This window comes from Tympanuchus pallidicinctus, unplaced genomic scaffold (assembly GCF_026119805.1).
Source record: "Tympanuchus pallidicinctus isolate F22 unplaced genomic scaffold, pur_lepc_1.0 scaffold2, whole genome shotgun sequence".
Lineage (NCBI taxonomy): Eukaryota > Metazoa > Chordata > Aves > Galliformes > Phasianidae > Tympanuchus > Tympanuchus pallidicinctus.
Window position 1 is genome coordinate 28,705,449 of NW_026294721.1, and position 14,796 is coordinate 28,720,244.

At 34.1% G+C, this 14,796-nt stretch overlaps 1 protein-coding gene across 1 annotated transcript in view; it reads left to right on the plus strand.

The window, feature by feature from the left end:
* MTNR1A (melatonin receptor 1A) overlaps positions 1 to 12,709 on the plus strand; it is a 48,076-nt gene extending 35,367 nt beyond the window's left edge. The window contains exon 2 of the mRNA XM_052682957.1: positions 11,626 to 12,709. Within this exon, the coding sequence (XP_052538917.1) occupies positions 11,626 to 12,494 (869 nt within the window). The 3' untranslated portion in view covers positions 12,495 to 12,709. The remainder of the gene's footprint in view (positions 1 to 11,625) is intronic.
* The last annotated feature ends 2,087 nt before the right edge of the window (positions 12,710 to 14,796 follow it).

Below are 14,796 nucleotides of genomic sequence, written 5' to 3' on the forward strand. Positions count from 1 at the left end.
TGGTCTAGCAGTTGGCAACCCTGCACATATCAGGGGGATTGAAACTAGGTGATGATTATGGTCCCTTTCAACCCAGGCCATTCTGTGACTCTATGACCCATTGACTCATTTGAACTTGTATGCAGTTCAGTAAGGGTACCTATTTTAGCCAATAGCACCTAGGCACAAGTGTTCTTCTAAGTACACAATGTTTGGCAAGTTCATCATCATACCCAACTGCTTTTCTCCATTTAAGTGAGCACTTGTTAAAGAACTTAATTTAATGTTCTTAGGATAAATTACATAAATTGTAACTTTTTCATTTCTAAAATGCATTAAAGAGAAAGTTCATGTTTTTACTAATTATCTAGACAAGTGGATATTGAGAAATTGAGTTATATGACAGTATTTACTGAAAAGAAGTAAAGTCCCCTGAAGAGTCTGACCTTAATTATAAAATCTCATCGTGGTACATTGTGGAAATACTTGAAGTTTTCTGTGATAGTTAACTGTCAAGTTCAGTGGACTAATGCTATAAGCATTGGAAATAGCATTAGAAAATTGAAAAAATATTTTCTCTAAATGCATTTTAATTCTCTTAGAGACTAGAAATCAGATCTTTTGAAAAAAAAAAGAAAAGAAAAAAAGAAAATAAAAAAAGAAAAAAAGTGCTGTGAAATTGTCTGTTTCCTCTAATTATTTTTATAAATATAAAAACACAGATTTTACCTCAGATAGTGCAATTCCTTAATTTCCTCTAATATAAAATGCCAGCTGTAACTTGAAGTTGTATCAACAAAGTCCATATATACATTTAAAATATGTATATAATATAATAAAACAATTATCAAGAATCAAAAGACTCAATTATACTAAATAGATGCTAAACTCTGATAAGTAATTATATGTACAAATCAGGGCAACAGTTAATGAACTATTTGCTGCCTTCAATTTCTCATAAATCTATCCTGTATCATATACTTAAATCTATGTTTTAAATTATACAAAGGGCTAACTATGCTGTTGCTTCTAAGGTTTTTATAAACATAAATTGTCAAGACTATCAATTTAATAGCTTGCTGCAGCAATTCTGCACAGATTTCTCCCACCAATGTGTTCTTTTTATGAAAGCTATCTGAAACCTCAGTTGTTGCCTTGTCATATTTTGAATTTGATTGACACTCAGTGTAAATAGTTTAGTTTGATTTTGTGTTTCTCAGCATATTTTCACTTCAATGTGTCAGGTACAGAGTCCTAAAGCTGGCTGGGTGGCCAACAAATTACAAAGGCATACGCTGTAAGAAAGGGATTATTTTGGCAGGCTATGGACAAACACACAAAGAGGAGGACAGTGTAGGTGTTTCAGTGTTAGATTAGAGGAGTCTATTCTAGTCTGCTAACTACAGTATATTTCTCAGAGTTTATGAAACTTTACAGAGGAAAGGAACTACTCATCATAGTATCATCACTCTTTCTTAGTCCATAGTTGCAATTTTTTCATTTCAAGCATGAGAGAATACAGTTATTAACATCCTTGACCTGCCACCACGCATATACAGGTTCCAATTCTTTGTCTTCTTTTAGTTTCAAATGGTAAATGTATTTCCCATGCTTTACAAGTGTTACTCTCTTGCTACCATGAGTTACTTAAACCAACAAAACCGACTAATGTTGCAACTAGTGTTTATTCTACTGTATTTCCCCTGATACTTGATAGCATTTCTCTTGCTCTGCGTGGCCTGGGTCTTTCCACTTCTGTTTTTTACTGTAACGCAGTAGACAATGTAAATATGAAAGGGAGGCGAGAGGAGTTGGAGGCAGCTGTCTTTGGTAATGACACAATGGAATTAATATTCCACTGATGAAAGGAGGAAGTAATACAGAATATTTCTGTGTCTTTTCACCTTTTTAAGAACCTGAGGGGGGGGGGAGGAAAGAAAAAAGAAAAAAAAAAAAAATGAAGAAGAAAAAAAAAAGAGAGACAGAGAGAGAAAGGAAAGAAGGAGAAAGAAGAAATTCAAAAGATTTCTTGGAAATCTACATTTCCAACATGAAGGATAAAAGACATACAGTTGGAATAAATCAAAGAAGAAAGAAAAAGAATGGAAAGAAAGGGAAATAATAGAGGAAGTGAGAGCAAATGCACATGTATCTAAGTGACATTTTCTATACTTGTATTTTCCAGTTTCCTGACAGAGATCTCACTGTTACTGATATTTGGGAAAGAAATAGCAGGACTGTTTTAAGAACTCATTTGATTAGAATTGCTGTCTATTGTGGACTCTCAGTTAAATGTGGGATTGGTTGAATGACCCCCTATATTGTTCTGAGTCATAACAGAAAGAAAATCCATTATTTTGTACTCTTGATAGTTTTGTGTTTGTTTTTTTGGTTTTTTGGTTTTTTGGTTTTTTAACTTCCTTTTCTTCCCATGAATAATACTATGGACAAAATCAACCATTAAACCCGTTGCATAAAAATTTGACTTTCAAAAGAGATTTAAGAAAGATTTCATATTTTCAGTTTGGAAGTCCATTGTATCTTTACCTTCATGGTTTTTCCTATTTACTTTCTCACAATACATAGACCTTGGAGGGGAAGAGGCTGTGTCTTTCCATTTTCCAGCACCAATCCTGACTGATCTATGAGATTCTGTACAAACACAAAACTTCATTATATTTCATGTATATCCGTCTCTGCCATTTCCAGCTTTTTCCCTGTCCTTTATTTAAGTCTCTGAAATGCATTATGAGTTTTATTTATCTAAGCTTTGATAGCACCATTTTCTGTCCTTTATTTCCAGTCTCCATAGCAAATGCAACTGAAAGGGGAAGATGTGATCTTATCTTTAAGGTACTATGATACTGTTCAGCTGCGTGATCCTTTGACATCAGCAGCATTGTTATTCTAATAGTCTATATACAGCCTGCTGAACTGAGATGACAGTCTTAGTGTTCTGTAAGATCTGAGCTGTACTACATACATACTGTTGTGTACATACTGTTGAAATGTAGTTTCATAGGATCTTTTCCTATCATATTATATATATATATATCGTAGGATTCTTTTCCCCCTAAATGAGAGAGAGAAAAGATCAAATTGGCAGCAGTAATATAATTCCCTTCTGCAAAAGTGGATAAGTTGCTCAGGAAAATCTAGTTGGTTTCTGAAATGCATGGGAGAAGAAGTTGATGTCCATGGGAATAGATACCATGACCATGAAATCAAACCAAGCCCAACGATCTGCAGGAAGCCAGGCCAGATATTCACACCAAAAAAACAGAGTTGCAGACTATGTTTGCCTGCATTGGCTTCTAATTTCCACCTGCAAGACAGAAGGGTTTGTTGATTCTCTTTTGTGTCCATACAAGTCTTTTTGATATTTTATACTATTAATCCTCTTTCTTAGGTTGAATAGACAGAATAAAATCAAAGTTAAGAATTATTTAGAGAGAACTAGATTTAATTGGATTACTTGCCATGACCTGCATTTTGGTGAAGAATACCCACAGAATTGACAAAATATACATTTATTCACTGAGTGGTGTATAACTATAGCAATACTCATTTTGAGTATCAGGAAATATCCATACAGCGCTTCAAACTTATATCAAACAGCAATTAAACTGTTCCTATTATCATCATATAATGGAGATTTGTAAGTGAATTTTTTAAAAAACTGAGTTGTTCACTTCAATTTAGCAAGTCACTTTCATCTGTTATTCCTAAATTAGAAACCTAAAAAGAAGTATGACAATTCCAATGTAATTAAATCTTCATACTAAAGTGAACATAAATTAGGTAGATGTTATTCTAATGAAACTGTAGAGGTTTCAGTATAAGAATAGAGAATCACATATAATTTGCTGCTGATTCTAAAGCAAAGTATCTTGGAAATGAATGTATTGTGTAGATCCTTGAGGCAAAATATTTCATGACACCATATAGTTTAACAGACTGATAAGTGTATCTTTAGATTCAGTATTGACTCAGACTGCTAGTATTTAAAATCCTTTTTCATCCTTCGTTTCTTATAAACCCTTAAAAAGACTCAGACCCTGACCACCTCAAGATCTTTAAAATCAGACCCCCAAAAGAACTGCAGTCAAGTTCATTCCTGCATTAGATGCCTAGATGTGCAATGGCAGTCTAGGCCTTTATTTGTTACTGCTTTTCTCAGCTGCTTTATATTTCATGGCACATAAATTTGTCCACTGGCTAACACAACGCTTATCAGTATATCCAGAAACACCTGTCTTGCCAGTGCTGAGTTGTTCAGTGTTCCATGCACTTACTACATCTGCTCCATAGTACAAATTAACTACTTCTGCCATGTGAGAGGTCTAATATGAGAGACATTTTCAAAGCAGCCCTGACATATTACACAGAACTGCCAGAGGCAATTTACATTCCCAAGTCTGTAGCACTCATCCATCATATGGGCTCAATACTTTTCTCTGCCTGACAGTAAAACCTTCCTATCATGAGCAAAGAACCAAGAATAGCACTGACAAATACTTCTAGACTGGAAGAAGGAAAGCAATAGCAGCCTCACTCGTCTGTGTGCCACCGGACAACAGAAGACTTTATGTCCTCTGAATACCTGCCAAACTACTAAAATCATGTGTGCATATTTTTGCTACAGCCAACTTGGATCTGACACCGGAATCCTCATTTCTTTGCACTGATTATTATATAATCTCTCACTGCCATTTTCTGCCAGTTACTCCGTGTATCTAATTTTCTTGACCAGAAGATGGCATAAGCATTTCAAATTAAATTGCTGCTATAGCTTCAGTGGAAGATTGTATGATAATTAACATAATCTAAATACAGTACAACATCTTGTTTTCAGATCTTTCATTCACGCTGTGCTGATTATGTCAAATTTTCTTCAGTTTGCAGCACAGCGGAATGAAATATTACAGTATAAGTTACTCTGATGACATAAATTAAAAACAAAATAATAATCTGTTTTTCCTTATCTTTCAAATATACTGTTATGCAGCTCTCTAGCTTTTCAGATCTGTAGTGTTCAGCATCCTGAATTTCCATCAAATAAAGTTAAAAGTTGAGGCTACTTAGATCCTTGCAGTATCCCAATTTCTCTGTGACGCTGTTTTAGCAAGATTATTTTAGCAAGAATGTAAATGATTCTGATCTGTTAATATTTAATAGTTTCTCCTCAGTGCTCACGTGCTCCCTGCTCAACATCATTAAGATCTGTAGGCAATTGCCATGTATGTAATTACATAGCTGGCTTCATTAGCATTCCTACTAGATGAAAGTGGATGTGAAAATCCCTTCTATTATGAGAGGTGCACTTCCAAATAAGGCTCTAAGAAAATTTCTAAATCATATAAAGTTTTTTTAGTTTAAAAGGAAGGAGAAAGAGGTTTTCTTACAAACATTAAGAGCTATAATATACATTGTGGCCTTTAAGCTATTTATATTTGCTTGCATTACCACCTGCAAGATGAGGGTTAATTTGCTAATCAGAAGCAAAAGCCCACAGGCCCATCACGCTATTTAAATTTAATGTGCATGTGGACTTCTTGATTCAGGCCAAGTTTATAAATAGTATCTTCAGTTTAAATATAGGCTTTTCAGATCTAAGGGAGTTGATATTATGATCTGTAAAGTGAATGAAGCTCCCAGGAGTAACTGGAGCTTATGTAAAATTTATTCCTACATTTCTGCTCAGCTGTTTTGTGCCAGTTTGATGCTGAACAGCAAGGATTGTTAGTTTCTTAAACATTTAAAAACTTCCTTCAGTGAAGGTAGGACTGTCTGCAATTTCTTGTCCAGATAACCTCATTTGGCTTTGGAGTTTTGCTTGAGACACTGAGTACTTGCCCCCTATTAAAGTAATTTTTGTTTAATAATTTTTATTACTCATTACCTTTGTGAAATCCCAAACTGTGCTGCCAGGTACAGTAAATTTCTGATATTAAAGTGATTCTAGAAAGATTCTGGACAGTTATGTCTTTTCTTGAACCCATTTGACTAAAGTCATGACTGGTTAAGATCCCGGGCAGAAGAGTTGCTGAGGATGTATAATCCAGCTCTGTCTCTAGATACATGAAAAAGATTATCTTATTAAATTTGCATTTGATACTCACAAAAACAGCTTTCACTTCTTAATTTTGTAGTTGGTTGTGATGTTTTAAAAAGTGAAACACTAGCACTAATGGAACAACATTTAGGGTAAAACTATACACAATATATGAAACAAATACTAAATTTGTCATCCGTCATTGAGACACCATTTTGTTCATGGAAATGGCTATCCATGGAAGAGAAACAGAGGAAAGACCAGCAGGTATTTTTACCAAAATGTATTTCTATGGAAGGAAGTCCAGCTCATAGGAACAAAATATGGCAAACTAAATATTATTTTTAGACTTCTAATTCTGTTTTCTTCACAAACTAGCCTGTTGTCTCATTTCCTGTGATGTTTTATATACTTGAATCAGAGGCTTACTCACTGCTACCATCCTGTTGTGGAGTTACAAGTTTTCTGAACTGCATGTTTTGCTAGCTCTCAATCACTGCCGTCGCTTTTGCTCAATATAATCATGTCACAATGCTGCACTGCTCAGTTATGACTGCGAGGTATCACCTTTGAATTTCCTACTTCTCACTGTATGTTTAATACCAGCATGCACCTAATATTAGTCTTGTTTTAAGTTCAGCACATAAAGTCAGCTTCATATTCTGAGCCAGCATTGAATTAATGAGAAACATTTCAAAATGCAGCTAAATCTGTAGCAATCCTTGAAGAAAGTCAGTATTAAAGTGATCAGAACTAGGTTCTTTAAAACATAAATTAAAACTTAGGTAACACTAAATATATAAAAATGATGAAAATGGAACACTTGCAACACGATATTTGGATAAAGCACAACTTCTAGAAAGCAAAGCATCCTGTTAATTAAGCCTAGTCATGAAACAATCAGAAATGACAGCACATCTGGCAGAACCTGAGAGCTAATAAAAATAGACAATCAATAGGAATGGCATGGAACTTGTAGGTTTGGTCTCATAACTGTTTCAACATTGCGAATGTTTTTACTATCAGAGACACAGAGACACACTTAACAAGTAAACATCAAAGAGAGAGCTGAGCCAGTGGCCACTGAAACAAAAGCTTTGTACTTGACTTGAATAAAGCTGCGTAGATTTTAGTTTTGCCTAAAAGTAAAAGCATCTCTAGTTAGCATAAAGACTTTATGTTCCTCTTAGCTAAATTTGGTACAACCTGAAGCATTAATTAAAATTAATTAAAAATGGGAAATGTAACACTTATACTGCAAAATGTAGAACTATGATTAAAACATGATGTCTGGAAAGGATTTGTAATAAGAAGCCAATACATTATTTAAATGATAAAGAATTTGAAATAAATAAACAGAAATAGTGATAGCATCCAATATTAAAAGGTACAGAAATATCTTTACAAAAAAGGAGAAACAGTAGCTTAGCCACTGTTGCCAGCAAAAGGACATCTTCTATAAAATTCATTTTGACTGACTTGGTCCCAAAAAGTTTTGGTTGGAATTTCTAATGGCTTTAGCACTTTGCTATTCATTCCTTAGGTAAGTGTTTCCTTTTATCACTTTTTTTTTTTTTTTTTTTCCTGGTCCAAGCTAGAAGTTTTGAAATTATCAAAATGTTTCACTACACCTGAGGAACTAGTTCTGTGGACCCCCACCTCCTTCAGTTTAAGTCTACAAGAGACACAGAGCACCATTTAGACTAAGTAATTGTAATATTTTTCCATGAATATCCTGCACTTAAGTTTCTGGAAATTTCTGCAGACATACTAATTCCCATTAATTTCTGGATTCATTTAATACCTTAGGGAATATCAACACACACAACAATTTATATGTTATGCAGATGCTACTTACCATTGGTATAACATCATATAGTTCTTATTTGATGCCAAGTTATTAATTTTGACATTGGGGCAATTAATATCCCATATATTTTTATAAGTAGCCAAGGTCACAGTTTTTATATTCAGCTTATATTGTGCTCTTGTAAAAGTTCATTTGCCTGGAAAAATACTTGTTTGTTTTCAATTGCTTTACTGCAGGGTTTTTTTTATTTAGCAGGTAGGTCTGATGTTGCTAAATGGTTGCTGAGCAGAATAATTTCCTTTTTTTAGAAGCAATGGTGAAAGTATTTAACAGAAATTTCTTTAGATTTCATCTAAAAGAACAGGCTGATAAAGTCCACAAAGTGACCACTGTATTGTCTTCTCATGCATCCATAACACAACAGCTGCTTAAACTCATTTAACTGTGAAGTCAAGAAATTACCCTCCACATTCACTCTACACTGAACATTTGTTCAGCCAACTTGTGGTAATGCTCTGTAACGAGTTCTTCACTTGCATAAATCACATTCTTCCCCAACAGTCTAATCTTAATCTCTTAGGAGGAAGACTAGTTTTTGTTCACTGAAGAACTACTGAAGATTTTGATGCTGTAGCTATTCTTTTTAAAGAGCTCAACATGGAACTTCAGACTTCATTTATAGCATTCTGTTCAAACCCAACTCTGAGGATAAAAGCTGATTTATACCCAGATCTTTTTTTTTTTTTTTTTTTTTTTTTTGATACTCACTACTACAATACCAATGCTCCACACAGATAAGAATTTTTATTTTCACAATATGCCATTAAATATATGGGAATTCATTGAGTATTTTCCAGTAGTCGATGCCTAAATCAAGGCTCCTATTTTTTAAGCAAGAGCTATTCAACATGTGCAGTATCAGCACTATTTCAGATCCAACATCAGAATCTGAAACAATGAACTTCAAAACACATAATAAACAAACTAAATCCAAAAAATTTTTACTTGAAGTTTCTATACTCACAAGGAAAATGCATCAGAACTCAAGTCTGAAGACAACCATTCCTGAACGGCAAGTTAAATGTACTCTTTACAAGCAAGCATCTGGTTTCCCCAGCAGTCTTCTAGCCCAAGGCTATACCTGACATGCAAACCAGGAAAAGACAGATGAAGATTTTGGTTTCCAAGTTCATGAATTTTTAAAAAGATAGCTTCCCAACTTGGCCTGCTTGCCTCCCAGCGCCTTATGAAACAGCTTATCTTTCTAGCCTTTCAGGGTTTTTGGGTCTATGGCAGCCTACTGGAAAGAACAGCTGGGATTACCACAGTTCCCAAATTTGTTGAGGCCTGAAATTTATCTGAAAGAAAGAAAGAAAGAAAGAAAGAAAGAAAGAAAGAAAGAAAGAAAGAAAGAAAGAAAGAAAGAAAGAAAGAAAGAAAGAAAGAAAGAAAGAAAGAAAGAAAGAAAGAAAGAAAGAAAGAAAGAAAGAAAGAAAGAAAGAAAGAAAGAAAGAAAGAAAGAGAGAAAGAGAGAAAGAAAGAGAGAAAGAAAGAAAGAAAGAAAGAAAGAGAGAAGGAAAGAAAGAAAGAAGGAAAAAGAAGAGAAAGAAAGAAGGAAAAAAAGAAAGAAAGAAGGAAAAAAAGAAAGAAGAGAAAGAAAGAAAGAAAGAAGAAAGAAAGAAAGAAAGAAAGAAAGAAAGAAGAAAGAAAGAAAGAAAGAAAAGAAAGAAAGAAAGAAAGAAAGAAAGAAAGAAAGAAAGAAAGAAAGAAAGAAAGAAAGAAAGAAAGAAAAGGGAGAAAGAGAGAAAGGAAGAGAGAAGAGAGAAGGAGAGAAAGAAGAGAGAAAGAGAGAAAGAGAGAAAGAGAGAAAGGAGAGAGAAAGAGAGAAAGAGAGAAAGAGAGAAAGAGAGAAAGAGAGAAAGAGAGAGAGAGAGAAAGAGAGAAAGAAAGAAAGAAAGAAAGAAAGAAAGAAAGAAAGAAAGAAAGAAAGAAAGAAAGAAAGAAAGAAAGAAAGAAAGAAAGAAAGAAAGAAAGAAAGAAAGAAAGAAAGAAAGAAAGAAAGAAAGAAAGAAAGAAAGAAAGAAAGAAAGAAAGAAAGAAAGAAAGAAAAGGGAGAAAGAGAGAAAGGAAGAGAGAAGGAGAGAAGGAGAGAAAGAAAGAAAGAAAGAAAGAAAGAAAAGGGAGAAAGAGAGAAAGGAAGAGAGAAGGAGAGAAGGAGAGAAAGAGCATTACACCTTTTACTTGAAAAAGGGCAAAAAGAAAATCCATACTTCTTTCAACAGTTCTCTTTTTAATAGCTGGTTAATAGCTGAACCTTTTATATCAAGAGTGTCAATACTGGTAATAATGGCAGTATTCATGCAGATCACCAGCAGAAGTTGTAGTGAATAGCATAGAGAAAAGTCTGATATGAACAGTCTTAACTGTGAAAAAAATCTATAAGCAAATGAAACAGGATTCTTGAAGTATTTTTTAAACAAGGTCCAGCTCTTCTTCCCAACTAGAAGAATTTATCTGTAGCCATTTCATCAAATATACAGCATTTGAGACAAGGGAGGATGTTTGGTAACCCACTACTACCAACTTTTAATCCCATTTCAATTTCTCAATCCCTAAATTAAACACAGAGCTTCTGCTTAAAAGAGCTCTGATATTTCTTCTGAAATGATCTGGAATCATGCTAAAGCCTACAGGATAAACAAATTTCAGCCTGGCAATGAATTCACAGGCAAAAAAAAAGAAATTATGGAGACCATAGAAAGAAAGACATCTCTAAATCCAGATACAAAATCTATGAAAAGTATTGTAGCAATCTTCTGAGGTCATTTATCCCATTGCTACGAGTATAAATGCCAAATGTAGTATTTCATGTTAAAATCAAAAGTTTGAAAAAAGGGGAATAAGTGGAATCCTGACCTAAATAATTGCTGTATTTTGGCTATATTTGTTTGCACAGTTAATATTTCTACACAACCACGTAAAGCATAGTGAGAGAATATGTATTTAAACTTTTTTCAATTAAAACACTTTTTGAAAATTAAATGTCCTATTAGTCCATAAGTACTTTTACCTTTTTTTCTTAAAATATTTTTATTTGTTTATGTTTTTTTTCTCAAGGTAAATGCATAAAGCAATTTAACAAAGCTGATTTTGATTACTACTGAGCTAGCAATATATTTTCTTAGAGGTTACAATAGCTTATATTTAATCTTCTGTGAACAATCTTACCACGCACTTACACGCAAACGCATTTGTATACCTATACATATGAACATGTATACATTTATACATTTCTGTTGATATGAACATGAATAACATAACACATATATGTGGTATGCAGCAGTTATTTCTTAAAAAAGAAGAGAAGCTGTATCTTTTTTATTTTGTGACCTTCTCCTTAGAACCTAGAATTGCTAGAAGGCATCCAGATGAGTTATTACTAAAGTAATCATCTCTTTAAAAAAAAAAAAAATAAGAGAGAGAGAGAGAATATATCATCTGCACTAAAAGGATTAATTCAAAATTAATGTAATTATGACAGATTCCTTTGTCTTTGAGAGTTCTCCCAAGAGCTAACACACCCTATAATAATGTCTCTTTGTTTTAATTAGAAAACTGACCTGAGAGAATGCTTAATTTTTTCAGTTAATTTCAACCTAGGAACTAGAACTTAATTAAATATAAAGTGTTCCACTAAGTCTGGTCATTAATGTATTAAGAGCAGAAGTAATGGAAGAGAGAATGAGAAACTAATACTTGTATTTTTATATTTATTTTACAGGAAATATATTTGTGGTAAGCCTGGCAATTGCAGACTTGGTCGTAGCAATCTATCCATATCCTCTGGTCCTCACATCTGTATTTCACAATGGATGGAATCTGGGATACCTTCACTGCCAGATTAGTGGCTTCTTGATGGGCCTAAGTGTCATTGGATCAATTTTCAATATTACAGGCATTGCTATCAATCGATACTGCTATATCTGCCACAGTCTCAAATATGACAAGCTGTACAGCGACAAGAATTCTTTGTGCTATGTTGTTCTTATCTGGGTCCTAACTGTTGTTGCTATTGTGCCCAACCTGTTTGTAGGATCTCTACAGTATGACCCCAGGATTTACTCGTGCACATTTGCACAGTCTGTGAGTTCAGCATATACAATAGCAGTGGTGTTTTTCCACTTCATGCTTCCCATAGCCATCGTTACTTACTGTTACTTGAGAATATGGATCCTTGTTATTCAGGTAAGACGAAGGGTTAAACCAGACAACAACCCCAGACTGAAACCACATGACTTCAGAAACTTTGTAACCATGTTTGTGGTATTTGTACTGTTTGCAGTATGCTGGGCTCCTCTGAATTTCATTGGCCTTGCTGTGGCTGTTGACCCAGAAACTATAATCCCTAGGATTCCAGAGTGGTTGTTCGTGTCTAGCTATTACATGGCATATTTCAACAGCTGCCTTAATGCCATCATATATGGACTCCTGAATCAGAACTTCAGAAGAGAATACAAGAAAATTGTTGTCAGTTTTTGTACAGCAAAAGCTTTTTTCCAGGACAGTTCTAATGATGCAGCAGACAGGATAAGAAGTAAACCTTCTCCGCTGATTACAAACAACAATCAAGTGAAGGTGGACTCTGTGTGAAAATGGGAACCTTATTACTTTCAATCCACAACATCTAAATAAAAAATCTGTTTCATTAGACCTACTGTTGAATATTATACTGAATTCTCTATTCCACATCGAAGGAACTTTGATCAAAATCTTTGCATGATATTTGGGAATCTGAGTTACAGAGCCTTTACGTACAGATATTGTCATACAGTGGTGTATCTTTCATATAACAACACAGTGATATCCTTGAGGGAATTACAATACAAATTATGCATGGATACTTTTTTTTCCTCCTCTCAAACGGAGTTAACAAATCAGAGAGGGAATGAAACAGAAATATCCATATTAACTGGCTTAATGAAAAAAGACACAAAACTATTCCCATTGCTCTCTACCCCATCTTTTGGCCAATTTATGATCCTGATTCAAAAATCTCTGACAACTTCTTTTAAAAGATGAAATCTGGTTGTATTTTGGGGAATAAGCTCTAAGAATTATTTACATTAAACCTTACCAGACTTCCTAGTAGTGGCATTCCCAACTGACTTCTCAAATTCAAATTATATTTTAGGGGAAGAAAAGCAACTGATTATTATCAAAGCTACAGAGAGGGGAGGATAAACTGGACAGAAAGAAAAGTGATTCGATTCATCTTCTCAAGCCATTTGGGACAGGTGGAGAAAAATACAAAAAGTCACTTTTTTTCTGAAGACATAGTAATTCACAAAATTGGAAAGTTTCCCAAAACATGTTCTGAAGAGACACCTCCTAGAAATATAAGCAAGGAAGAACCAGTATTTCTCAATTCTGTGTGGTATGGAATTTCTGAGCCTTTGCAAGAAGACTTATGCTTTTAAAAGTGACAGTGGGTAAGGATGCCATTTTGTCTGGTTACTTGAGTCATAATCTCATTACACCCTGGGAAATTACAAATATTTACAGAATGAGCATGTGACATCTTTCTCCTGGGCATAGTATAAGATTTACAGGTTATTTTGTAATCTCTCATAGATAAGCTTTTCAAAATAATCATTGTTTAACATGGTTGTAAAAATAATATTCACCTAGAACAACTAAACACATCTAAATAATAAAGAGAAAATGCTACTAATGATGCTGTTAGAAGGAGAAATGCATGACTCTCTGGACAGGACCTGTTATGTGGACTTTCTACAGACAGCAGGTGCCTTTTCATTGAGAGGAAGCACACTGTGAAATGAGGAAGTATACCTAGACAGCATGTCTCCTGCAACAATGCATCTCTGTTGATAAAATGTCCTCTGATGTTGGAAGACAATAGGATTCACCTTCAAGCTGACCTTACAGAGAAGGAATATTTAACTCTGGAAAGATACTGCAACTGTCATACCATTTAGTACTCAATTGTTCATACCTGTACCAATGTTCAATTAAACTTGAGCTTTTCCAACTATACTAAGTTTTTCTGAACAGCTTGTAAAAGTTTTCTGTAGTGAAAAGTAGACTTATCTAAGCAATTAATTTGAATAATTACTTGCTGTACTGGAGATTTTATTCAATTTATATGTCTTAGAAACTAACAGCCACTCTATATTTATATAATTCCTTAAGCTATCTAGAAATCTAACAGCATCTCCTCTTTCATGGATCATAGATTAGTGTACATTTGACTTAATATTAGCAATGAACTAAAGAGAGAAAACATTCATATTTACTTGAAAATCCCACTGACATTTTGTCAATGTCCAGCTTCTTACCTTAAACATAGGTGCCTCATGTTCTCACTTGTTTATGTCAAGATGGAACTAATAAACATTGAAATCCTGCAGATTAACTAGCCAGTCAAAGCACTGTTGAGGTGCTTGACTCATCTTTGTTTACATTTGCCAGTCAGAACCACTGTGTAAATAACCAGCTCTCTTCTACTGTGGTATCATCATGTGATACAGCATGGTACAACATGATTAACAACATAAATTATATCACAGTTTTTTTCACTGTGATTTCATCCTCAGAGGATGCTTTGCTCTGTTTTGTTGCTTTGCGTGTACTGATTTTAGAATAGGGAGGGAGGCATGACCAGCATATAAGAAAATAAAATCTTCATGTAAGAAAAAACACTATTCAAATTCTTACAAACCTGCCTTATTTAAAGTGTATTTTCAATGAAAATGATGTCTTACAATGCTTCTAATAAATTAGCATAAAGACAGTTAGCTTAATCATCAGTAAATTTAGAATTCTCAAATATTTTTCACTTGCCATTGACAACAGATAATGTATATGCCTATCCTGTCTATGTATTTATGAGGTGATTCAAAATTGTTACTTTTCTGAGGAATTAGTCCCCTAT